This window comes from Coregonus clupeaformis, chromosome 11 (assembly GCF_020615455.1).
Source record: "Coregonus clupeaformis isolate EN_2021a chromosome 11, ASM2061545v1, whole genome shotgun sequence".
Lineage (NCBI taxonomy): Eukaryota > Metazoa > Chordata > Actinopteri > Salmoniformes > Salmonidae > Coregonus > Coregonus clupeaformis.
The window spans coordinates 44,824,828-44,850,885 of NC_059202.1; the positions used below are offsets into that span (position 1 = coordinate 44,824,828).

At 44.3% G+C, this 26,058-nt stretch overlaps 1 protein-coding gene across 5 annotated transcripts; it reads right to left on the reverse strand.

The window, feature by feature from the left end:
* Positions 1-1,222: 1,222 nt before the first annotated feature.
* On the reverse strand, positions 1,223-24,936 carry LOC121577036 (alpha-mannosidase 2x-like). 5 transcript variants are annotated; one of them, XM_041890734.2, is made up of 23 exons: positions 24,566-24,936; positions 21,533-21,675; positions 18,935-19,192; positions 18,537-18,681; positions 11,642-11,813; positions 11,106-11,233; positions 10,647-10,820; positions 10,218-10,404; positions 9,404-9,581; positions 9,070-9,272; positions 8,642-8,824; positions 8,158-8,272; positions 7,868-7,938; positions 7,613-7,778; positions 7,226-7,462; positions 6,834-6,956; positions 6,452-6,700; positions 6,226-6,367; positions 5,514-5,647; positions 5,177-5,254; positions 4,667-4,861; positions 4,420-4,533; positions 1,223-4,212 (listed from the first exon to the last, which is right to left on the reverse strand). In XM_041890734.2, exons 2-23 carry the CDS (start codon positions 21,665-21,667, stop codon positions 4,060-4,062), a joined length of 3,540 nt encoding a protein of 1,179 aa, XP_041746668.1. In that variant the 5' UTR covers positions 21,668-21,675; positions 24,566-24,936; the 3' UTR covers positions 1,223-4,059. The 5 variants fall into 5 exon arrangements, with proteins under 5 accessions (XP_041746668.1, XP_041746665.1, XP_041746666.1 ...); XM_041890731.2 differs by having other exon boundaries at positions 21,533-22,544; XM_041890732.2 differs by having other exon boundaries at positions 21,533-23,226.
* Between the last annotated feature and the right edge of the window lie 1,122 nt (positions 24,937-26,058).

Genomic DNA, 26,058 nt, shown 5'->3' on the forward strand with positions numbered 1-26,058 from the left:
CCCGTCTGAAGTTTGCTAGAGTGCATTTGGATGATCCAGAAGAGGATTGGGAGAATGTCATATGGTCAGATGAAACCAAAATATAACTTTTTGGTAAAAACTCAACTCGTCGTGTTTGGAGGACAAAGAATGCTGAGTTGCATCCAAAGAACACCATACCTACTGTGAAGCATGGGGGTGGAAACATCATGCTTTGGGGCTGTTTTTCTGCAAAGGGACCAGGACGACTGATCCGTGTAAAGGAAAGAATGAATGGGGCCATGTATCGTGAGATTTTGAGTGAAAACCTCCTTCCATCAGCAAGGGCATTGAAGATGAAACGTGGCTGGGTCTTTCAGCATGACAATGATCCCAAACACACCACCCGGGCAACGAAGGAGTGGGTTCGTAAGAAGCATTTCAAGGTCCTGGAGTGGCCAAGCCAGTTTCCAGATCTCAACCCCATAGAAAAGCTTTGGAGGGAGTTGAAAGTCCGTGTTGCCCAGCGACAGCCCCAAAACATCACTGCTCTAGAGGAGATCTGCATGGAGGAATGGGCCAAAATACCAGCAACAGTGTGTGAAAACCTTGTGAAGACTTACAGAAAACGTTTGACCTGTGTCATTGCCAACAAAGGGTATATAACAAAGTATTGAGAAACTTTTGTTATTGACCAAATACTTATTTTCCACCATCATTTGCAAATAAATTCATTTAAAAAATCCTACAATGTGATTTTCTGGATTTTTTCCCCCTCATTTTGTCTGTCATAGTTGACGTGTACCTATGATGAAAATTACAGGCCTCTCTCATCTTTTTAAGTGGGAGAACTTGCACAATTGGTGGCTGACTAAATACTTTTTTTCCCCCACTGTACATGCACGCTAATAATTTGATATTAAACCGATTATGGCAGTAGGCCGAGTATGGCATTAGTCATGTAGACACCTTACTCTGCTCATCTTAAAATCGGCCTAAGGACATAATCGAAGCAAGCATACAGCGATTAAAACACTTGGTTATCTGAGCAATCTTTCAGATTAGTAGGACATGTAAATGCCTTAATCAGAGTTAAAGCGGTTTATTTGATCTGTCCATGTGCTAGCACGAACAGCGCAAGCTTCCTTCTTTTTGACTTGTGAAGTGAGTTCGGAAAAACAAAGTATTAATCTTAGAAATAGTTAACATATAAAGTTTGTGTGTCCGAACTCAGAATCAAATAGGCTTCACAAAAATAACATGGTCGCTGTGGTAGAGCGTTTATTTTGATTGGCGATTTTCTGCCTTTATCAAAGTCCCATCAGGTAGTCTGATTTCAGATGTGTTCATTTAAAACAGGATTATTATGGAAATCATTCTTCTTGCAAAGCATGTAAAAGTTTAAATGAAACCATTATAGTAATCTGACTATTCACAATCTTATTGTGTGCATGTAACCGTACTCATTTCTCTCAGTAGTGTTGCTATTGTCAAAATTTTCGCGTGTCAATTAACTTGTGACATTCCTGGATTACTCATTATATTAATAGTCAGATTTAATCAACAAATACAATAGGCAGTTAAAAAAAGGGTAAGGGTACAAGACTGTGTACACATATCTGGCTGTGTTAGCAGAATCACTACATATCCCATCGAGCCAAGCGAGGAGAGTCTGCGAGTTATCACAGTTCCAAGACCAGTCAGAAACATCCAGCTAACCCTACGCCAATGACGCCGGTGGATCTCCAAACTGAACTTGGATCTGTGTTAAGTAGCAATGCTATCCTTCCCCACCGTCATCTTACGACATATCTCGAACCAGTCATGACTATCCAACAAAACAATAAATACATGTACGTTTATTTCTGGCAAATTTCTTAGTTACATGATTGTATAACTACGAAATAAGTTTTGAAGTTGAGGGTGCAGTATTTATGAAGTTTGGCAATGAGGACGAAAACTAGCATTGTTCAGCTAGCCAGCTAGTTTGGCCAGGGAAAACGAGCTCGGACCTAGCCCTGATATCAGGAGCTGGCGGCGAAAAGTTTGATTAAACAATTCAGAGACTGAAACAAATAAATCAGATGACATATTTAAGGAGAGGAAATCGATATACAATCCCGAAATCAGCTGTAAATGTCAATAGTAAAATAATGCTTAAAACTATGTTTGAGTGAACCCTGAACTGTGTAAGAGGACAGCAGGGTGGATAAATATAAAAAGCACAGAGGAAATGTAGCATTGGATACTAGGCAGTGGAGGCTGGTGGGAGGTGGTATAGGAGGACAGGCTCATTGTAATGGTTGGAATGGAAAAAATTGAACGATATCAAACATATGGAAATGACATGTTTGACTCAGTTCCATTCATTCTATTTCAGCCATACCAAATTAGCCCGTCCTCCTATAGATCCTGCCACCAGCCTCCACTGATACTAGGATGGTAGAAGAGGCAGAGGAGAAACATATAGTGAGAAATGGCCGATATGAACATAGTGCATCTGCCATTACTGATGTTTTACCTTCAACACCACCACCAAAGACAGATATGGATCATAGAGTCCTTTCACCCCACCAGGGTCAAGGCTATAGATATATGGATCATAGAGTCCTTTCCCCCCACCAGGGTCAAGGCTATAGAGATGTTTTATGATGAAAGCTGATAAAAGACCACTTATGCAAAAGTTAACTGGTTGTCAAAGTCAGCCCTGGAGGACCCCTGTTTGTTTGACCATGTTTCCACATAATTAGGTAGTGAAGGTTGAACCACAATCTTGCCTGCAAACACAAGGGAACTCCATGCCTGGCTTTGAAACAAGGAGACAAGAAAGTAGCCTGATGCTCCACCATCACTACTACACAGACTCACTAATATGACACCTTGTCCTTGATACTGCAATCTGGGTCTCACTCCACACTCACTACTCCTCTGGTATACTGTATCTTCACAGAAGTTTTCCACAGCAATATACTATACATACCAATGTGTCATATGTTAAATATGAGGTATCGTCATCATAGTTGTATCTTCTACTGCACACAGTATAGTACACAACAAGAATGGCTTTAGGAGCATTTAAATACAAACATACCTTAAATTCCATTACAGGTCCTCCACAGCCAGCCAACTCATCGGGACATGATAGCTTTGAGAGAGGCTCATGTCCAAAAATGTGAATGTCTTCAGACCATCTACAAGCAAGGGGAGGGGGGGATTGAAAGGATAGCAGGCCGTACAGTCATCCGATAGGGAGATGATGACTGAAAGCAAAACATTTGCGTGATATTTATGATTTCGTTAAGAGTGATCTAGTCACCAGTCTGGTAGTGACTACAGAGTGACTGACTACCTGACATACAGTATCTTACAGATTCATAGCCTCGGCTCCTCTACTGAGAGAGAGAGAGCACACATTCACGCTGCTAATACACAGCTGCATTCAGTTGGTCAATGCAGTCAATAGAAAACAATGAGCATTGATGAGCACGTAATGGAATTAACAGTTCTCTAGGCTCCATTAAAGGAAAAAAATAAAATAAAAATGTCCACACCAAATAAAGCTTTAGAAAATGCACTCGTCTCCACGTTATTCCCAGGTCCTTATCCTTGTGATATTTACATTCAGTAGTTAGTCCAGGATGGGATAAAAAAAAAAGTCAAATAAAGTTCCATCAAAAACTGAAAAGAAAATATGTTTCTGTTACTTTTCATTACTACTGCAATGCAAAGGCAGAAGACCACCAGTATCTGTTCTCTGATAAAGACATCACCTTTATTATCACAAAATCCCCAAAAGGTTTCTGGTTCACTGAGATTGTCTGTCTGTGTCTGCGACAACCATCTTCTGCCCCCTGCAGATAGAGTCTAGTCATGGTGGCCACCTGCTCTTACAGGCTGAATTTACAGTTCAGGGTGTGTGTGTGTGTGTAGTGTGTGTGTGTTGTATACACAGGTGGGACCAGGAAGCCCCAGCGTGGCCACCCCTCTGTGCACTGGGAGGCAGTCTTCCTATAGAATAAAACTGAACAGAGCAGGACCAGGTGTGACCAGAACTGGTCTGGGTGGGTCTGGTCTGGTGTGGAGGTGTGTATCTGGGCCCAGCTAGCGCAGTTTGAGCCTGAAGGCTGAGATCTCCATGGGCTCCAAGCTGACGGAGGAGTCGTTGGCCAGAGGGGGGCTGGAGTACATCAGGGACAGAGACACAGGCTGTAGCAGCTGGAGGTCCAGGTTACGGAACAGAGACGACACACCCAGCTGGAGGGACAGACACAAGGAGAGAGATGTAGAGAGAGAGAGAGTGACAGATACAGTTTGTGAAAGAGGGGTAGAGAGTGTGTATGATATAATAACTTTTCCAGACTGCTATAATGACTCCAACTGCATGTGTGTGTGTGCAACCTACAGCACTATCCAGTTGTGTCTGTGGTGAGCCATGTGTGTGTGTGGTGGAGGACCACTGACCTGTCCCTCAGTAGTGGTACAGTTGATGCCGGGGTTTGGGGTCTCCAGACCACAGTCCAGACCCTTTCTATGCAGGATGAGGGCCGTGTAGGGAGACGGGGAGTGGGTGTCCTGCTACAAGTTACACAAACAGCAAAGCAGAAACATGTTAGCATCAATGGTAAACACACAGAACCTTACATGTATTACATCTTCCAGTATATTGACATTCCACAAACAGGATAATTACTTTTTCACTTCTAGTTACCTGGTGCTGGATGCTGCGCAGGTTGATCACGTGGAAGTCACAGGGCAGGGCCCCTGTGAGGGGGGCGAAGGTGTGCAGGGAAGGGATGCCACGCTTCTTGGGCAGCACAGGCAGCGCCAGCACCTCGTGGTTGAGAATGGCAGAGGTCATGTGACTGAGCAGGGAGGGGAAGCTGGTTGGTCCGCTGTCCACCACCTGGGAGGCAGAGAAACACGTCACAACAGACACACCACAGGTCATATCTGACAACTAACCCCGTCCCACCCTGCTTAGCTTCAGCACTCAACACAGCATGGAAGCTGCAGAGCTGAAAACAATCATTTTAAGCGCATATCCAATTCCAGGATGCTTGCAATGCTGCTATGGTGGACCTTTGGCTACAGGGTAGAGGGCAGCTAAACACAGGTTAAACTAGAAGGTAAGAACTACAGCTATAGCACAGATTACACAGACAGACAGCCAGCTACGGCTGGGTAGCTAGCAACCTCACTGTTGCCGTGGCAATGTTACCTCTTGAGCGCTGCCTCTCAGGGCAAAGGGGATGAGCAAGTGAAACATGGAGGAGAGTTTGGCAAAGAAGCCAGCATGCTGAGTGCAATGGAAGAGCAGACAGACAGAGGGATGACAGAAAGAAATGGAAGGAGGTGACAAAAGAATGGAGAGACAGGGGTTAACAATCACAGCATGAGAGATGAGACATTTTCAACAACTGCTGATTAACAGAATTCCTGGCTTACCCACTGTTTCCCCTCAGAATAGATTGGCTTCATTTGCTTGGATTTGACACCTATAAACAAGATCCAGGAAGCTCCAGTAACTCGCATCTGAGGACTTTTAACTGACTGACCTTGTTGCCAGTGGACCTACTCTCCAGTAGGAGGCGGAAGCGGTTGGCCGTCTTCTTGTTGTCCTTCAGGCCCTGGCCCAGGCCGCGGTTATCATCCTGCATCAGCCGCCGGTCCAGAATCACCTCCAACTGGCCTGAGGGAGGGAAAAGCAGAGACATGCACATATAGCTCCATCATAGATAGACAGAGGACTCTAGAATCTGGATAGAACACGATTTATGATTGACATTGCCATTGAGGACTTGCACTATTTTAAAGTTGAGGACTTCCACCATTCTAACTGGGTGGGAATTCCTATGGGTTGGGAGCATTCAGTCAATGATCAGAGCATTGTCTTCTTCAAATTGGGTTGCCTATGGATGGTAAATGGCGTTATCCCTGCCTCTGTTTCGGTAAAAAGCTGAGGTATGGGGCTAGAGTAATGTAACCAAATTCATAGACAGGGCTAAAGATGCAAGGACTGACCATCCATGATATCAAAAAAAAGTTTTAATCATGTTTTGAGGCTATATAGTGTTTGTTTACCTTTACTTTGTTTACAAACATTGGCGTAAAACAAGCTTATATATTTTGGGTTCTGATGGGGTACGACAGTTGAACTAAGCTCATGAGGCATATATTCTTCAAGAATCAATGGGTACATACATATTGATGTAGCAACTGCAGATTGCCCCTTTAAGAAAAAACAACATATGAGTGGTCCTTCCCTACCGCTCTCTAGGCTGGTGACACCCAGGGCCTGGGCAGAATGCAGGGTGAGGCGGTGCTGGCTGTCCTGGATGTAGGCCTGGCTGGGCATGGGGTAGAAGTTGGCCTGCAGGGGGAGCTTCAGGAAGCGGCGCCGGGGCTGCATCTGTGGAAACATTACAGTATTGAGGTACATGTTGAAGCCAAAGATCAGACATTCTATAGTGTAAAGTGTGTGTTGTGGTCTGACCTGGAATCCGTTGAGGTCTGTGTAGAAGGTGTCGTCACTCTGGATGTCAGTGACCAGCCGCATGGCCAGTTCCTTGTTAGACTGCTCTCTGATGTCCACCATGGTGGTGACATCCAGGGACAGACCGTCCACACCTGGCACATTGTGTATGCGGATGGTCTGTTGGAAGTGCTGGTAGAGAGCCACTACCTCAGAGAAAAGAGGTCCCTCCACCACACGCACCACCAGAGGCTCCTTCTGACTGTAGGGCTGAAAGATGGAGAGACAGTGTGTTTCTCTAATGGTTAAGGTTAGGATTGAGGCAGGGTACTGATCCTAAAATGGTCTACAGGTAACTTACTGTATCTCTAGTAGAGGTAGGAGGGTTTTAAAGTTAGCTCACCTTAGCCTTTCCGTCAGGCAGGAAGAGGTAAGCCCCGCTCTTATCCTTGGAGGACCGAGTACCATATGTCACGAACTGGATCTGAACCTTCAACTCCTGAGGGTCGTCTTTACGACGGATACTCTGATCGAGAGACGGAGCGAGAGACCATATTATACATTACACTTCAACCAAATTAATCTGTGCTGCCTATTTGGAATTCATCAAATGATCAAGGGCCTTGGACTAATTTTATCATTTTAGTCAACGTTTAGGCTGAGTTCCAAATCTGTTAGAGACAAAGCATAGTCAGTGGCTGCATCCCCAATGGCAGCCCAGCCCTTTGGTCAAAAGTACTGCATTACATAGGGTGCCATTTGGGCCGCAGCCTGAGCCTCTTCCCCTCCACGTACCTCCAGCAGGCCGGTGGTTCCAGAGAAGCCCAAGGTGAGGGACTGGGTGGAGATGTAGAAGGGTTGTGTGTCTGCCGTCTGGGAGCGGAGAGGGAGGGGATCCACAGCGTGGGCAGTCTGCCCCCGACCAGACAGCCTCAGCAGGGTCTCAGAGCGCAGCGTCATGGGGGTGTCGGCAGAGTCATACAGGTGGAACACAGCCAGGCCCAGGGCAGGCAGACGCACCATGAAGGAGGCCTGTAGACAGGAGAGAACACAGTTAAACACTCACACACACGGCAGACAGACCGAGGCACTCATGCTACACCTAATATATCAATGCATCTGTCAAATGAAGTACCAAGCAATGCCCATTAAATAGTCACTGAGAGCATCACAACCACACACCTGGAAGACCTCTGCGCTCATTTGGCTAGAAGAGCTCCACTGGGCACTGAGCTGCACAGGGAGGGTCTGTCCGTCCTCTGTGAGCACCCGGACCCTGGCAGAGTTCACCAACACTGTCACCACACACAGCCTGTCCTGCTCCACCGGGTTGAACAGCACCAGGTACCTGACGGAGAGACAGGGGAAGATCAGTCACAAACACCCCACCCATGAGAGACTGTACTGGGGCAGAGAGGAGGAGGGTAGGGGGGTTACCTTGGTCCTGACTGGTCCAGTTCGATAAGGGTGCGCTGGGGCAGGGAGTCTTGGGTGGCACGTCTGTCATCCTATAGGATAAGGACATGAGTATGTGATAGTCAGTTGCACTGATTGGTTACACTAGAGAAGCACTGAGTAGGAGTAGATCACAACTCCTGTCATTAACAGGATCCCATTGGAAAGTAACATAAAAGAGAAGATGGGCTTATCTTAGCTATTGTAACATTAATGCATTGCTAGAGCTCCATGTCATGAACAGGTTGAAATTCCCTGTCCTTCTCCCTCACCGTCTCTAGGAAGGGTTCTGTCTGGTAGAAGCGATACACGTCCTTGTTCTTCATTACTAGGAAGTGGGCTGCGTTAATGATCACTCTCTTCAGGCCCTGCAGGGAGCGCAGTAACCTACAGAAGAGACAAAGGACATTTTACATTTACATTTTAGTCATTTAGCAGACGCTCTTATCCAGAGCGACTTACAGGAGCAACTGCCTTGCTCAAGAGCACATCGACAGATTTTTCACCTAGTCAGCTCGGGGATTAGAACCAGCGACCTTTCGGTTACTGGCACAACGCTCTTAACCACTAAGCTACCTGCCGCCCCAAGGACCAAGGACACATTATCCTAGTATTCTTGAAGTTGGAGACATGAGTGTCTTTTATCAAACCAGTGGTCACAAACCAGGCACATATGAAGAAAATAAGAGAGGGAATACCTATAAAAGTTGAAAAATATACTTCCATCTCTATTCTATGTCTCTCTTAGCCACTGACCTGTTGCCATAGTCAATGACCACGTTCTCCTTGGCGGTGCCTGTGATGGCATCGTGATGCTGGAACAGGGCGACGGTGCGCCTTGCTTCCGTCAGCAGGGTGTAGTCTGAGGTGGGGTAGCGGCCCTCCATGCCTGCGCGGCGAGCGTGGGCCACGGCAAGACTAAACAGGATCTCTGCCCCCCTTGAGAACACCACAGAGGAACAACACACAGCAACACTTTAACAAAGACAAGAGAACCTTCTGGATTTTTCCCAAACTTTGACAGTGTGCATGACAGGTTTCCATCTTCCAATTATTTAGCTTTTGAAACCTACGCACATGTGGCTAACATTGTCGAATTAAGGACTGAGAGTAAGGCGCAGATGCCAACCTGCTGTTTTACAGGTGTATTGAAGCCATGTCTGTCTGGTTCCATCTGGCCTTACCTGAGATGGGACTCTAGCACGCGGTCCATGCTCTTGTAGAAGGGCCGGGAGGTGTAGTAGCCGCTCCAGTAGTGGTCCTCGCGGTCTGCATACGCAAAGAAGTCCCCGCTCAGCACCGGGTAGTCTGGGGGTCTGGCACCCTGCGGCACACTGTTGGCCTTGTAAACCGCAGTGAAGTAGTCAGTCAGGGTCCCAAACTGGGCCTGGAGACATACAGGAACACACAGGTGAGACAGGACATTTTAGATTCACTCTCAAACATCAATCAAAAACTACTTTTCAATAACTAACAGACCCCCAGAAGAGCCAGAGAGTTGTGGGCTTGGTCTCTGACCTGCACGTGCATTTCGGGGTGAGAGTTCATGTAGTCAAAGAGTCTCTGGTAGTTGAGGTACTGCTGGTCCCACTCCAGGGCCTTGTCGTAACGAAAGTCATCTCCCAGTGGAACCAGAACCACCTTACTGCGGAACAGCTTGGACTTCTTTCGGTACTGGTCCAAGAGCAGGTGGGCCCTAGGGTGGAGAGAGGGGTTACACACTGATTAACATCACAGTTGTGGCAGCCAGTATTACAGGATTCAAAAGAAGAAATTCCTGAACAGTGCTTGCTTTAGAATATTGACATTATTGGTTTCTGTCTAGTGACCTTCATCAAAGCATACATTTTAATGAAAAGGAGAAAGCAAGCAGTGTGCAGAAATGTCTTCTTTTGAAATGCATTACATATTCAAATCACATCTCTTAGATATGTGAGTGCATCCCAGTGCAATGCCAGTGTTACAGGACAATAGATGACTGTACATGACCTTAGAAAATGGAAGATAAAAAAATGACCTTTAATGGAAAAAGGCAATGAATAGCTTTCAGTTAGAGAGCTATTTTCTATTAGCCTCTCTCTGGAATGTGTGCTTTGGAAAGTTCTATGAAGCGTTTCTTTTTTCTACACAAAACTAGTCATTGAGAAGCAAGTTGCAGTGAAGGTCTCCAAAGCCAGTTGCATTTTTTCTGTTTTTCTGCACACTCCCTGCTCTACTGCTGAGCTCTGACATCTCCTCACCCCCAAACAGCCCTGAAAATGCTCCTTGACCCACATCCCCCCCAGCAGTGTGGTGTACAAGGCCCCGGGGAGGCTCTCTCTGCTTGGCTCACCTCTCTGCAACGTTGGCCTCCACCACGGCCCGAGGAGGAACCTTCCAAGGACAGTTGACCCGGCCGCCTGGCAGCCTCTTAAAGTCAAACTGGCAGCAGATCTTGGGGTCGGGCCCGCAGGTGTGTGGCACGTCATAACTGTAGAAGGGCATCATGTGGCAGAAAATGTCCGTGCCCGACTTTTGGTCTGGCAATACAAACAAAATGAAGAAAATAGTTGATTTATTTGAAGTTTGTGTGAACATAAAAAGTTCTATGCAAATACAAGCAAGGAACACAAACAGTTACTGTTCTTAGTTCAAACTATAAATTGGCCATTGCCACATTTCCCACAAACTCTATTTGACTTTGAAAGGCAGTCCAGAGAAGCACATTATGGTGTAAATAGATGAGATGGTTTTCCTGGCAGCAGACCAGCCAGCCACTGACCCCAGGCCTGCCTCCACATGAACTCCAGGCTGCGGCTGGAGGCAAAGTGCTTCTTTATGGAGTAGTGGACCCTCTGGATGAGCATGCTGGTCAGATTGGCCCTCTTCAACAGGTAGGGCATGGTGGCACTGTGGCCAAAGGGGTCCACAGCCCAGCCCGACCGAGGGGTCACACCTAGGGTAGGGCACAGCACAGGAGGGTTAACATCATGGAGAATACAACAGAGCATGGTGCAGTTTCTATGTCAACTTAATGGAAGTCATACAGGAACAGAAGACATTACTATGTCCGAAGTCATACAGGATTTCACACAACATGCGCAAAGGTGTCGTTGCAAAGTTATCCACTCACAGTTTGAATCAGTTTAACTTTCAAATGCTTCTGCTCCAAACCTCAGTGTGCAAAGCCCCTTGCATGAATAAGAAAAAGTGTCTCGGAGAGGGCAGACTTGTCCCTTACCCAAGTTCTTCTCCAGCCACTGATGGCCCTCTATGAGCTGGTCGATCATGGCAAAGTAGTGAACGTTGGCCTCATCAGTCATCACCCAGCCTCCAGTCACCATCTCCAGCTGCCCTCCCAGGATTAGCCTGAGACAGATAGAGAGGATTTAAGACATCCACACAGTAGGGATGTGATAAAAAGCAAACGCTTACTCCGAGCCACTGCATTAACCAGAAAGCAGACTATTTTAGGAGCATCTAATCTCTCTGCCATTAGCTAATTACTGTAGATCACCCTGCTAATGTGGCCTGGCAGGTTGTTTACAGCCTGTGATAAGTGATACTGAAAATATACTGTTTTGCTAGTTAGGTAGACATCATTCACAGTTGGACGAGTTCCTGCTTACAAAAAACAACTGAAATCTAATCTACCAAGAACGGCACTATTGATCCTTCCTCATGACGGCTCAAATCCTTTAGGGAAGAATCAATTTGGGCAGTAGTAAGATATAGTAAGATGCCTGAGAACTAGTGCTGTGACTGTGAGACACTTACTTGCGCATGGCTTCCTGCTTGTGCATGTCAGCGCTCTCCCACCACTTGGCGAAGAAGGAGATCTCGGACCAGATGAACTTCCTGCGTGGGTCCTCAGTCAACTTCACCAGCATGTTGTTGAAGATGTGCTGCGTCTGGTCTGTGTAGTACTTATCAAATGTCTTTATCCAGCCTGCCGGGACGGGAGACAGCAGCACAGAGGTGATGAGCACAACAATACAGATCAGGCGGAACAGGGTCCTGTTCAGTAGGACTGGCACTACTGAAGCAAAACGCTTAAACTGAAAACGAAAATGGGAGATCCTTATTGGAAAAGTTCCTGTGGTAGGCTTAGGCTACCTCCCCGTTTCAAAGCATTTATGTGTCTACAAAATGTGACCCTGTATTGTACTGTACCATTTCCTATAGTGTATTGTGCCATGACAAGAGGAGGGGTAAGAGAAGGTCAGTGGTACAGTACCATACAAAACAGCTGTGCGGTATTAAAAATAACACCCGTTTCATTATTTAAACAGAACAGAAACTGTGCCTAACAATGAGACACTTTGAATGAATTGTCGAAGGCTGAGACACATGTAGCAACTGATAATGTAATAACTGCTAATAATTTATTAACTTTTGCATTTAAAATGTAATAAATGCTGATAATGTAATAAATTGCCAATAATGTAGTAAATTTGCTGAACGCATAACTTAAAGTTTTTGTGCATAATGTAATCATTATTACATTATGCATTGATTATTACATTATAACGTTGTTTTTTTAAAATCATTAATAGTGTAATAACTTCAACAAATAATGTAATAATTTAAAATCACTTTCTTTAATAGCATGCATATTAAGCGTCACACACTTGAGAAACACTTTGCATTTGCATCCATTGCCACAACAGATTTGCAATTTGAAGACACACCTTGTAGTCATGTGATTAGCCAAATTGTAATGATCACAAAAATATTCAACAAGAGTTTCACTCCTTATCCCAGGATAGACCAAGCTACTTTACCTTACAGAGTGCAGATGGAACAAGACTCATGTCAGACAGACTCACTCACTCACACACACTAAACCCATCGGTCCAAGGCCAAAACCTGTGTCCACTACTGCCTTTAGTCCTCTTATGAGCCTCACATATGGAAGTTGTACACCTTTTCTTTTTCAGGTCAACCAGTACAAGAAACATTTAAATATAAAGTTGCCTTCACGGCTCCATTTTTTATATAAATATATATATATATATATATATATATATATATATATATTCTGGTCTTGTGCCAAAGGAGGCGGAGTAGCAATCTACTGTAGAGATAGCCTGCAGAGCTCTATCATACTATCCAGGTCTGTGCCCAAACAGTTTGAGCTTCTACTTCTAAAAATCCACCTTTCCAGAAATAAGTCTCTCACTGTTGCCGCTTGCTACAGACCCCACCTCAGCCCCCAGTTGTGCCCTGGACACCATATGTGAATTGCTTGCCCCCCATCTATCCTCAGAGTTCGTACTGCTTGGTGACCTAAACTGGGATATGCTTAACAACCCGGCCGTCCTACAATCTAAACTAGATGCCCTCAATCTCACACAAATGATCAAGGAACCTACCAGGTACAACCCTAAATCCGTAAACATGGGCACCCTCATAGATATCATCCTGACTAATTTACCCTCCAAATACACCTCCGCTGTCTTCAACCAGGATCTCAGCAATCACTGCCTCATTGCCTGCGTCCGTAATGGGTCCACGGTCAAACGACAATCCCGCATCACTGTCAAACGCTCCATAAAACACTTCAACGAGCAGGCCTTCCTAATTGACCTGGCCCGGGTATCCTGGATGGATATTGACCTCATTCCGTCAGTAGAGGACACCTGGATGTTCTTCAAAAGTGCTTTCCTCTCCATCTTAAATAAGCATGCCCCATTCAAAAAATTCAGAACTAAGAACAGATATAGCCCCTGGTTCACCCCAGACTTGACTGCCCTTGACCAGCACAAAAACATCCTGTGGCGTACTGCATTAGCATCGAACAGCCCCCGCGATATGCAACTTTTCAGGGAAGTCAGGAACCAATATACACAATCAGTTAGGAAAGGAAAGGCTAGCTTTTTCAAACAGAAATGTGCATCCTGTAGCACTAACTCCAAAAGGTTTTGGGACACTGTAAAGTCCATGGAGAATAAAAGCACCTCCTCCCAGCTACCCACTGCACTGAGGCTAGGAAACACTGTCACCACCGATAAATCTACAATAATCGAGAATTTCAATAAACATTTTGCTACGGCTGGCCATGCTTTCCACCTGGCTACCCCTACCCCGGCCACCAGCTCTGCACCCTCCGCTGCAACTTGCCAATGCCCCCCCCCCCGGCTTCTCCTTCACGCAAATTCAGATAGCTGATGTCCTGAAAGAGCTGCAAAATCTGGACCCCTACAAATCAGCTGGGCTAGACAATCTGGACCCTTTCTTTCTAAAATTAGCCGCCAAAATTGTCGCAACCCCTATTACTAGCCTGTTCAACTTCTCTTTCGTATCGTCTGAGATCCCCAGAGATTGGAAAGCTGCTGCAGTCATCCCCCTCTTCAAAGGGGGTGACACTCTAGATCCAAACTGTTACAAACCTATATCCATCCTACCCTGCCTTTCGAAAGTATTTGAAGGCCAAGTTAACAAACAGATCACCGACCACTTCGAATCCCACCGTACCTTCTCCGCTATGCAATCTGGTTTCCGAGCTGGTCATGGGTGCACCTCAGCCACGCTCAAGGTCCTAAACAATATAATAACCGCGATTGATAAAAGACAGTACTGTGCAGCCGTCTTCATCGACCTGGCCAAGGCTTTTGACTCTGTCAATCACTGCATTCTTATTGGCAGACTAAATAGCCTTGGTTTCTCAACTGACTGCCTCGCCTGATTCACCAACTACTTTTCTGATAGAGTTCAATGTATCAAATCGGAGGGCCTGTTGTCTGGACCTCTGGCAGTCTCTATGGGGGTACCACAGGGTTCAATTCTCAGGCTGACTCTATTCTCTGTGTATATCAATGATGTCGCTCTTGCTGCTGGTGACTCTCAGATCCACCTCGACGCAGACGGCCCTTCATTGGACACTGTGTTAACAAACATCCAAACGAGCTTCAATGCCATACAACACTCCTTCTGTGGCCTCCAACTGCTCTTAAACGCTAGTAAAACTAAATGCATGCTCTTCAATCGAACGCTGCTTGCACCCGCCCGCCCGACTAGAATCACTACTCTCGGCGGGTCTGTCTTAGAATATGTGGACAACTACAAATACCTAGGTGTCTGATTAGACCGTAAACTCTCCTTCCAGACTCACATTAAGCATCTCCAATCCAAAGTTAAATCTAGAATCGGCTTCCTGTTTCGCAACAAAGTCTCCTTCACTCATGCTGCTAAACATGCCCTCGTAAAACTGACTATCCTACCGATCCTTGACATTTACAAAATAGCTTCCAACACTCAACTCAGCAAATTGGATGTAGTCTATCACAGTGCCATCCGTTTTGTCACCAAAGCCCCATATACTACCCACCATTGTGACCTGTACGCTCTCGTTGGCTGGCCCTCACTACATATTCGTTGCCAAACCCACTGGCTCCAGGTCATCTATAAATCACTTATAGGCAAATCCCAGCCTTATCTTAGCTCATTGGTCACCATAGCAACACCCACCCGTAGTATGCGCTGCAGCAGGTATATCTCACTGGTCATCCCCAAAGCAAACACCTCCTTTGGCCGCCATTTCTTCCAGTTCTCTGCTGCAAATGACTGATACGAACTACAAAAATCTCTGAAGCCGGAGACACTTATCTCCCTCATTAACTTTAAGCATCAGTTGTCAGAGCAGCTTACCGATCATTGTACCTGTACACAGCCCATCTGTAATTAGCCCACCCAACTACCTCATCCCCATATTGTTATTTACATTTGTTATTTATTTTGCTCATTTGCACCCCAGTAGCTCTATTTGCACATCATCTTCTGCACATTATCACTCCAGTGTTAATACTAAATTCTAATTATTTTGCACTATGGCCTATTTATTGCCTTACCTCCATAACTTACTACATTTGCACACACTTTATATAGATTTTCTATTTTCTATTGTGTTATTGACTGTACGTTTTTGTTTATTCCATATGTAACTGTGTTGTTGTTGTTTTTAATCGCACTGCTTTGCTTTATCTTGGCCAGGTCGCAGTTGTAAATGAGAACTTGTTCTCAACTGGCTTACCTGGTTAAATAAAGGTGAAATAAAAAATACATAAATAAAATTGTGTAGATATGACAACATTTTGGGACTGTATCATCTGTAATATCTAAGTGTGTTGGAAATAAAATGCCACAATGTCCCTGTTTATGTCTGCTGAGAAACAAGAGTATGGGCCCTCCAACATTAGTCCACTGGTTTAATGAACTGTCCAGTTACATTCCCTTAGTAATATCAAATAACGATGCAGGAATGTGGTTTTACAGGGGGGTTGTTATTACATTATTGGTTAAAGTTCTTACACTATTTATGAAAAATATGTTAACCATTTCATAATGTAATAATCAATGCATAATGTAATAATTAGTTATTAGCAAATTACAGTATCAGCATTTATTACATTATAAATGAAAAAGTTATTACATTATTAGCAGCTATTACATTATTGCCAGTTATTACATTATCAGTTGCTAAAGACGCAGGCCAACAGACCATGCATCTCTCAGAAAGGAAGAAGTTGTTTACTCTAGTAACATACAACAGATTAGTCTAGTACTAACTCATCTATAGAGTATTGAACGCCGTTTGGGTCTTTGCGTGTCAAAAAAGATACACATCATTTGACGCGTCAAATAATACAATTATATCATAGAATGTGTGTGCTGAATTTGCATGTGCAAGCCAAGCGCCACCACTACGATCAGTAGCACTGTCAAAACTGTACAAAAAAAAGGTCTGCAAACAAGCACACCGGCCACCAACCATGTGTTTACAATAGCGCGTTGGTAATAATGCATTATTTGTTCGACCGAATGAGAAAACGTCTGTGTGAGCATTTGAAATAAGATCAGGATCAAACGAGCAGGATCAAAAATGTTTGCAAATATCTTTGATACAGATGTTATTAGCAACTTCTGGGGTAGCTAGCTAGCTTTAGCTTGGTAACGTTCCCTAGCTAGCACCAATGCAACTGACGTTAGCTTGAAAACAATAACTGCAGTCATTTTCAATATTCTTAGCAATGATTTAGCAATCCATGTGAGTAAGTATTAGCTAGGTAAGTTAGCCACTTGAACTTGAAATTGAACTTCAGTTCATGAAAATAACTAGCTAGCCAGCTACTTAACCCTGTTGCCCAAAGCTAACGTTATAAGCAGCCAGTAAACTTCATCCGGCTGGTGAGGCTTGACCGGACCGGGTTATGTGTTGTGAAAATAGCCACAATAGTGGAATTTGCGGTTTGCCTTCAAAATAAAAGTACCTCCTTGTAAGTGACGCAGAAGGTTACAATTGATGAAATCATTCAATTTTTAGACTATATAATGTTAAACAAGGTTGGAATGTGGAGCATCAGTCTACTCGGTGACACCCACAGAACACAACTGAAGAGTTTACACAAATATTAGCGTTGTAGCTCTTTTCGCGGGACTGTGACTGTGAAATCACCTCCCCAGTCAGCCTATTGTGCATACTGACATTCATATTGCACTGTACAGCCTTACCTAAGGATTGGGGATCAATTAAATGGGGTGTCAGTCTACTCAGTACCAATAAGCATGTTGACCAATCAGGACCTGAATATGACTGCACGTCACATAACAATTTAACACGTTCATACATTTTTTACATAGTTAATACACATTGATTACACTATCACTCGTATCTCATATCGGTCACAACGACTCATTGATACGTATGCAATGATGCTGGTGAAGTACACATCAAAGTGTTATTTGACGTGTATCTTTTTTGACACGCAAAGACCCAAACAGCGTTCCATAATAGAGCACGATGCTAACAGTAGACTAAACCATAGTAGTCCATGCCACTGGAATAGTGTGGAGGGGATGAACAGACTGGTAGAAGGTAGACCAACCAACTCGAGTAGAGGATAGTGAAAGGGGCCTTTTACCGTTGCATTGTCTGCAGGTCTTATTATGACTCTGTGCCAGTCCTGCCGTTTGACCTACTTCACTTTACCTGCAGTCTTGTTAAACCTTAAAAGCTCTGGCCTTGCTTTTAGAGAGGACATCCCAGAACAAAGAAAACTGCTTTAGCATGGATTCACTGACAACAGTCCCAGTGGTCCCTCATAGCTCTCCGCAGACCCAAGACTAGCTGTGAACATTTACTCAGTGACACCTTAGTAATGAGTCAAGTTTATACTAATTAAAATGGAAGCATAATGAATGCCTATTCCTGTTCTTGAGTGACAATCTGCAGGATCTGCCACGTCAACAAGTCAATAACTGTCAAGTTAGGTAGCTGGCCTCACACTGGCTGTAAATAAATCTAAATGGAACTGTCAGTCTCTGGCTAAAATCAAATCTTGTGCCAAGACACAGCCATTCTAATCTAAAAATAGCCTAGACGTTTGCATTCTAATGTCATTGTGTCACTCCATTTGTCAATCCTGTCATCTGCAGGTAATAGCAAAATATGGAACCTTGATTGAATTGTGTTAAGTACAAAAAAGGAACTTCTCATTATCTTTTTTGCTTTCCTGTCGCTAGGCCTCACTTCGTCACACTTTGCAGTTTTGAAAGAGCAAGGTAGACCTACTACCTGACCTCGTCCAATAAGAAACCATCATTTTCATTATCCGTCTCATAGTGTTTTGCTACGGTGTGCTCTGAAGAAACTTGCTTTAGAGGCATCTCTCACCTGGGTCGTTGTGGGAGTGAGGGACCACAAACACCTGCAGAGGCTCACTGTCCCACTCTCCAGGCTCATAGGTGATCTCAAAGCCCTGCTTCCACACACCCCCGTCCACATTGTCAAACTTCAGCAGGGAGTATACGTCCAGCATCTGGAAGACAACAGACCAAAGTTGGCAAACTTATCTCTGCTTTGGGTTTAGAATATATGCCAATTTATTATTTTTTTACTCTTATTTGGGAGGTGGGGGTGGAGAGAAGAGGCAAATCACATGATATCTGTAATTAAATGTGCCACGTAGACAAGAGACAGTGTGTTAACAATCACACACATATGGCCTACTGATGGCCAACAGAACAACAGAGTTCCTCCCATTCCCAGAAAGTCCCTGGAGAGCAGCTCACCTGCAGGTCGGTCTGTCCGCGGGGGCCCTGGGCAAACTGGCAGTCCTGGGGCTTGACAGAGAGGAAAGTGGGGCGTCCGTCGAAGGGCAGGACCCAGGAGCCGTTGGCACTGCGGAAGGGCAGCTGTCCGCTGGGGGACACAGCGCCAGTGTCGGTCAACTCCAGAACAGAGTCCTTGATGTGGCTGATGATCTGGTGGTTCTCCTCCAGCAGTTGCTCCAGCTGTTCTATGCGGTTCTGCAGAACAGAGATCTGGCTCTAGAACGCAGGAGGAAAAGGCCCCGAGGGGAAATGGGGATGAACGTCACAGGAGGTGCTAAATAGGGCTAGCTAGTTTATATGGATGGATACACTACTTCACTGTCCCCTCCCCAAAGGAGACACTGTTGTGAAAATCCAGGTCCTTGTTCACTCAAGCTGCTGTAGCAAATACAGTTGAAGTCAGAAGTTTACATACACCTTAGCCAAAAACTTAGCTAAACTCAGTTTTTCAGAATTCCTGACATTTAATCCTAGTAAAAATTCCCTGTCTTAGGTCAGTTAGGAGCACCACTTTATTTTAAGAATGTGAAATGTCAGAATAATAGTAGAGAGACTGATTTATTTCAGCTTTTATTTCTTTCATCACATTCCCAGTGGGTCAGAAGTTTACATACACTCAATTAGTATTTGGTAGCATTGCCTTTAAATTGTTTAACTTGGGTCAAACGTTTCAGGTAGCCTTCCACAAGCTTTCCACAATAAGTTGGGTGAATTTTGGCCCATTCTTCCTGACAGAGCTGGTGTAACTGAGTCAGGTTTGTAGGTTTCCTTGCTCACACACGCTTTTTCAGTTCTATCCACAAATGTTCTATAGGATTGAGGTCAGGGCTTTGTGATGGCCACTCCAGTACCTTGACTTTGTTGTCCTTAAGCCATTTTGCCACAACTTTGGAAGTATGCTTGGGGTCATTGTCCATTTGGAAGACCCATTTGCGACCAAGCTTTAACTTCCTGGCTGATGTCTTGAGATGTTGCTTCAATATATCCACATAAATGTCCTTCCTCATGATGCCATCTATTTTGTGAAGTGCACCAGTCCCTCCTGCAGCAAAGCACCCCCACAGCATGATGCTGCCACCCCCGTGCTTCACGGTTGGGATGGTGTTCTTCGGCATGCAAGCAACCCCCTTTTTCCTCCAAACATAACGATGGTCATTATGGCCAAACAGTTCTATTTTTGTTTCATCAGACCAGAGGACATTTCTCCAAAAAGTACGATCTTTGTCCCCATGTGCAGTTGCAAACCGTAGTCTTGCTTTTTTATGGCGGTTTTGGAGCAGTGGCTTCTTCCTTGCTGAGCGGCCTTTCAGGTTATGTCGATATAGGACTCGTTTTACTGTGGATATAGATACTTTTGTACCCGTTTCCTCCAGCATCTTCACAAGGTCCTTTGCTGTTGTTCTGGGATTGATTTGCACTTTTTGCACCAAAGTACATTCATCTCTAGGAGACAGAACGCGTCTCCTTCCTGAGCGGGATGACGGCTGCGTGGTCCCATGGTGTTTATACTTGCGTACTATTGTTTGTACAGATGAACGTAGTACCTTCAGGCATTTGGAAATTGCTCCCAAGGATGAACCAGACTTGTGGAGGGCTACAATTCTTTTCTGAGGTCTTGGATGATTTCTTTTGATTTTCCCATGATGTCAAGCAAAGAGGCACTGAGTTTGAAGGTAGGCCTTGAAATACATCTGCAGGTACACCTCCAATTGACTCAAATGATGTCAATTAGCCTATCAGAAGTTTCTAAAGCCATGACTTCATTTTCTGGAATTTTCCAAGCTGTTTAAAGGCACAGTCAACTTCTGACCCACTGGAATTGTGATGCAGTGAATTATAAGTGAAATAATCTATCTGTAAACAATTGTTGGAAAAATTACTTGTGTCATGCACAAAGTAGATGTCCTAACCGACTTGCCAAAACGATAGTTTGTTAACAAGAAATTTGTGGAGTGGTTGAAAAACGAGTTTTAATGACTCCAACCTAAGTGTATGTAAAATTCCGACTTCAACTGTAGGTAAATGAATGACTAAAAGCAAACAAAAGCAAACAATTTATGGGTCCTATTCGAGCCAACTGCCACAAAACAAGTTTAGGCCAACATGACTCAAATCCTGTCAGAAACAATCAAATCCAGGCTTCATTATTCACACTGTTGCTGGAGCAGGTCTGTAAACATAATCATTCACAAATCTTCGCTGCTGCCAAGCAGTTCAGCTGTGGTGGATAGGCCTCTTTACACAAGGTGTGTTTATGAAAATAGCTCAATGCCTCTCAGGATACATTACAAAATAAATGATGGATAAATTAGAGCTATATTAATTATTTAAACACGTGTGCATCTCACCAATTAGGACCTAGAGTATTCTACATTTGTTAATTACAGCTTTGATGTAACTCAATATCAAAGGAAAAATGTCCATAAAACTTGAAAAAAGGTACTGCCTCTGGCTTGTAACAGCACACAGATGTATCACAACAACATGGTGTTTGATTGCAGCCAAGGATTGAGACTAACAAGCTAACTAGTGGTGCTATGTTTATAGATGTCTTACCCTTGGGAAGTTACCGCCGCCGTTCTGTCGCCTTGCAGGGTCGTGTTGGACCCTGTCCAACATCAGGTATAAGGAGAACACGGCCACACAGAATATGGCTCCTCCACACACAGTCACCTGCTTCTTCAGCTTCATCCTTTAGCCTGTAGAAAATACTTTTTAGGAGGGGGAAAAAAACGACCTTAACTTGTAGGTCTTTACTTCCAAGACAGAGGGGAATGGTCCTTAGTGAGGACAGAGTGGAGTGCAGTCCTTGGAGTTCAACAAGTGCCCGAAAGTGACCAGCTAGACCACTGTCAGCAACAGTTCCCTTCCACCCTTGCCTGCACTCCCTTAGACCTCCATTCACCAGAGCAGTCAGGGGCGGAACAGTTGGCAGAGAAGGTGGATGTAGGGGTGTAGGTGTGGTGAGGGACACAGGGTACTCAATCAGCAGTAGCTGGCAAGCAGTCTGTCAGCTCCGGCCAAACCACAGCCACCGCCAGGCTCCTTCAAAGTGGCCCTTGGGCTCAACCATCCAAACCTTTGAGATTGCGGAGGAGAAAAAAAAACACACAAAAACAAGCACTAAACAGCAAGGGCCTACTGTCTCCGCAGCATGGTGTCTGTGTGTGTGCAATCCTTTGGTCCAGTCCAACTCCCAGGGCTGTGTCTAATTCTTTAGCACAGGCAGAGTCCCCTTTCGCTCGGTTGGCCGCCAGGGCATAGCCATAACAGTAAGCACATGGCTTCAGTGGTGAGAAGAAACAGGGCTGAATGAAGGAGGGACTTGGCTACAGGTACCACCAGCTCTTTAGATAGCCTTTTTCACTTTGCTCACAGGACTCCAGGATGAGACAAATGTCACTTCGATGCTCTCTTTGACAAAGCCTAAGCATATCAAGATGAGTTTCCTTGGTCACGTTTGCATCATGTTTAAATTATGTCCTAGGGTCCTTTTCTGAAGACGGAGGGTAATAATCTCAGTTTAAGGAGGCATGGCCAAAACAACTATGTAATCCCGCTTTCCGGTCTGCAAAAAAAAAATTACTTGTTAGTAGTACTCAGTAAAAAGCTGTATGCAAGTGTGTAGGAGAGGAGAGTCACAGACAGATCTTGATAAGTAGATGTATACCAAGAAGCAAAACAACCAAGCTGAGCCCAGTGGCCTGGATTTCAGGACGCTTGCTAGCTAAAGAAAGACAGGTGTTCCTTCTTCCCTCAGCAAATCCTGTATGATCATAATCCTATCAACTCACAGGCTGTCAGTGACTTAGCCTTGCCGTGGGGATTTGGGATGATAAAACCCAACACTTACACTCGCATAGGCTGGCTGCAAAACAACTAAATGGTTCCCAATTCAAAAATGATTTGTTGGGCCATCTGTACATGATGACTAAACCTCTCCTAGCATGGAAATGACAGGCTCTAGTGATATTAGCAAAGTAACGTATTATGCCTTTAATACAAATGAACTTGTAATCTTTGCTAGGTAAAGTCACTGTTGCAAGCTCCACATCTTTTGCAATGCATAAATCACTACATGAGGATATCAGACTCCAAAGAATACATTTGATTATTTCCCATGCATGAGCTTGTAAGAAAATGATGGGGCCACTGACTGCTGCTTCCCATTCATCAATACAGAGATGATGGAAACCAACGTTGGTAAATAAATATCCTTGTTTGTGGAAATGTATCCTTGTTTGTCGAACCTGTAAATGAAAACAGCAGCAATCAGTGAAGTCGAATTAAGCTCCGGAATAGTTCATGGTGATTTCCCTGTGTGTGGGTTGAGGTGTGAAGCAACAAAAACATGGCAACTCAATAAATATCTTAATCGTTCAAGCAAACAAGTGTCACTATAGCTAGCTAGCTATCAAGATCTAGTGATACTCCGTGACAAATACATTTTTCGATGCTAGCTAGCTAACTTTACTGAGAGAATCTATGCATAGTAACTTTACCCCTACCTACATGTACAAATTACCTCGAGTAACCTGTACCCCTGCACATTGGTACCGTTACCCCCTGTATATAGCCTTGTTATTGTTATTTTATTGTGTACTTTTTTTAAACTTGAGTTTACATAGTAAATATTTTCTTAACTCTATTTTCTTAAAACTGCATTGTTGCTAAGGGCTTATAAGTAAGCATTTCACGGTCAGGTCTACACCTGTTGTATTCGGCACAAATTTGATTTGATTTGAATCAATGGACCTTGCTAGCTAGCTAGTCAAAGCTTTCATTGGATAGTCAAAGTGTCATTGTACTTTTAAATGAGCTAGGTAGTTCCAAATAGGATACCATTTATACATGGCATAAAATATTATTCATGCAGTCATGCCTGACAGACAGCTAGCTAAATTAGCTAGGATCTACAATGGCAGGTTGACACACAGAAATACAATGAATAGACAGGGTGTCCCCATTCAAGTCACTGATGGCATAACGGGTGGATTTGCAACAACTTGAGTGTACACGAAGTGTACATACCCTTTCATCTGTGCTGTGAGTCAACTCAACTGACATTACAAAAAATACTTTCCATTGCATAAGCTGTAACATTTTACATCACCATGGCAATCCAGCATCAATTGATAGAACATTCCAAATTACCATGGAAATTATTGCACCAGGCAGTCACTGCAAGTGTACCCATGAGTTTACCAGTCAAATTACCAGCGTTAGAGCTGCCAAGGCCGTTGTATTCACTCTATTTCTATGGGTTGACATTTCTCTGTTACCATAACAACTTACCTAGCTATTTAGTCTGTCCCGTTTCTTTTACGCATGTTACATTAGGTTAAGCTTGTGTTAGCTTAGCAGGTGCAGTTAGTTTGCTGCATTAGCAAACTTGCTTCAGCAATCCTTTAACCACTGAAGCTTGCACTTTCGTCTCTGACTGACAGCTGCTCCGCACAATCCCACGGCTAACACGCTGTAACGTTTGCTAGCTAACGTTACGTTAGTCAGCTGGCTACACAACCAGTTAGCTAGCATTAGCCTAGCTACCAGTAACTAGCTAGCTCAGTGTCAAAGAAATCAACCTACCACTCAGAGTCGAATCATCCCGAATAGCTGTTGTCAGGACACATACAAAATAGACGTTATGATGCCCGCGGACGGTTATCCATAACTACCGAATGGTTCTCTGTTTCGCCGTCAGCCGGAGATTGGATATGCGTGTCAGTGTGGGGGATACTGCTAAAGCGCTTAGCCAGAGACGAAAGAGGAAGCGAGACATCCCACTCCCTCATTTTTCTTTCTTTCAATGAAGTGAAAAGGAGGAGGAGTCTACCGACGTGTCCATAAGCTACTTCACCATTCATTTTCTGGATTCAGGTTCACTCAAACATCGTTTTAAGGGGGGGGAATGTTATACCATTCCAGGTATTCATTAAAGAGGTAGGGTTTCAAGTGTCTCCGGAAGGTGGTCAGGTGACTCCGCTGTCCTTGCATCGTGGGGGAGCTTGTTCCACCATTGGGGTGCCAGAGCAGCGAATAGCTTTGACTGGGCTGAGCTAGCTAGCAAGGTCCATTGATTCAAATCAAAACTATTGACAGTTACAGCCGATTTCGGGATTGTATATCGATTCTTTCTCCTTTAATATTTGTTGTCTGATGTATTCGTTTCAGTCTCTGAAATGTTTGATCAAACTTTTCGCCACCGGCTCCAGTATGAAAATGTATGCACTCACTAACTGTAAGTCGCTCTGGATAAGAGCGTCTGCTAAATGACTAAAATGTAAATGTAAAAATGATATCAGGGCACAAACACGTTCAAATGTCCTGAATTAGCCTAGTGCGCATGTGCGCCCAGCTAAATCCTTTCCCGAATTTACTTTCGCCGGTTTTCCCTGGCTAAACTAGCTGTCTAGCGGAACTATGCTAGTTTTCGTCCTCATTGCCAAACTTAATAAATACTGCACCCTCAACCTCAAAACTCCTTTGCCAGTTATACAATAATGTAGCTAAGAAATTCGATGGAAAGAATCTTGAAAATGAGTTATTGTAAGACAATGGTGGCGAAGGATATCATTGCTACTTAACGTGGATCCAAGTTCAGTTTTGAGATCCCACTGGCGTCATTGACGTAGGGTTCTGACTGGTCTTGGAACTGTGAAAACGGGCAGCCTATCGCTGCTTGGCTCTATGGGATATGTAGTGATTCTGCCAACACAGCCAGATATGTACTGTTGAGATAATGGGCATAATGCCAACCCAGAGATGGCGCTAGTTGGGCACCTATCAAGGATAGATAAACAGGTGCATTATGAGTGTCTGATTAAGATTCCGTGACCTGAAACAGGTAATAACTGAGTAATGGATTATGCTTGCATTTTACCAAACTCTCCGACATGAGTTATTCACATCCGCAGATTAACATGGTGTCACAGAAATTAACCCAAAGCCAAGCGCTACGGAAAATATGGTAAATTATGTTGACAATGTCTGATAAACAATTGGAACAAATTAGCGAGGAAGAAGACCCTGCAAAGTCTCTCAGTCAAATTCCGGTGCCTAGCGCTATGGACATGAAAGGC

Excerpts from the sequence above, each read along its gene's own strand:
- LOC121577036 (XM_041890734.2), bottom strand. The coding sequence starts at position 21,667 with ATGAAGCTGAAGAAGCAGGTGACTGTGTGTGGAGGAGCCATATTCTGT. Across the intron at positions 8,825-9,069 it reads GTGCTAGAGTCCCATCTCAG|GGGGGCAGAGATCCTGTTTA; the intron begins GTAAGGCCAGAT and ends GGTGTTCTCAAG. Across the intron at positions 4,213-4,419 it reads GTACCACTACTGAGGGACAG|CTGGGTGTGTCGTCTCTGTT; the intron begins GTCAGTGGTCCT and ends CTGTCCCTCCAG.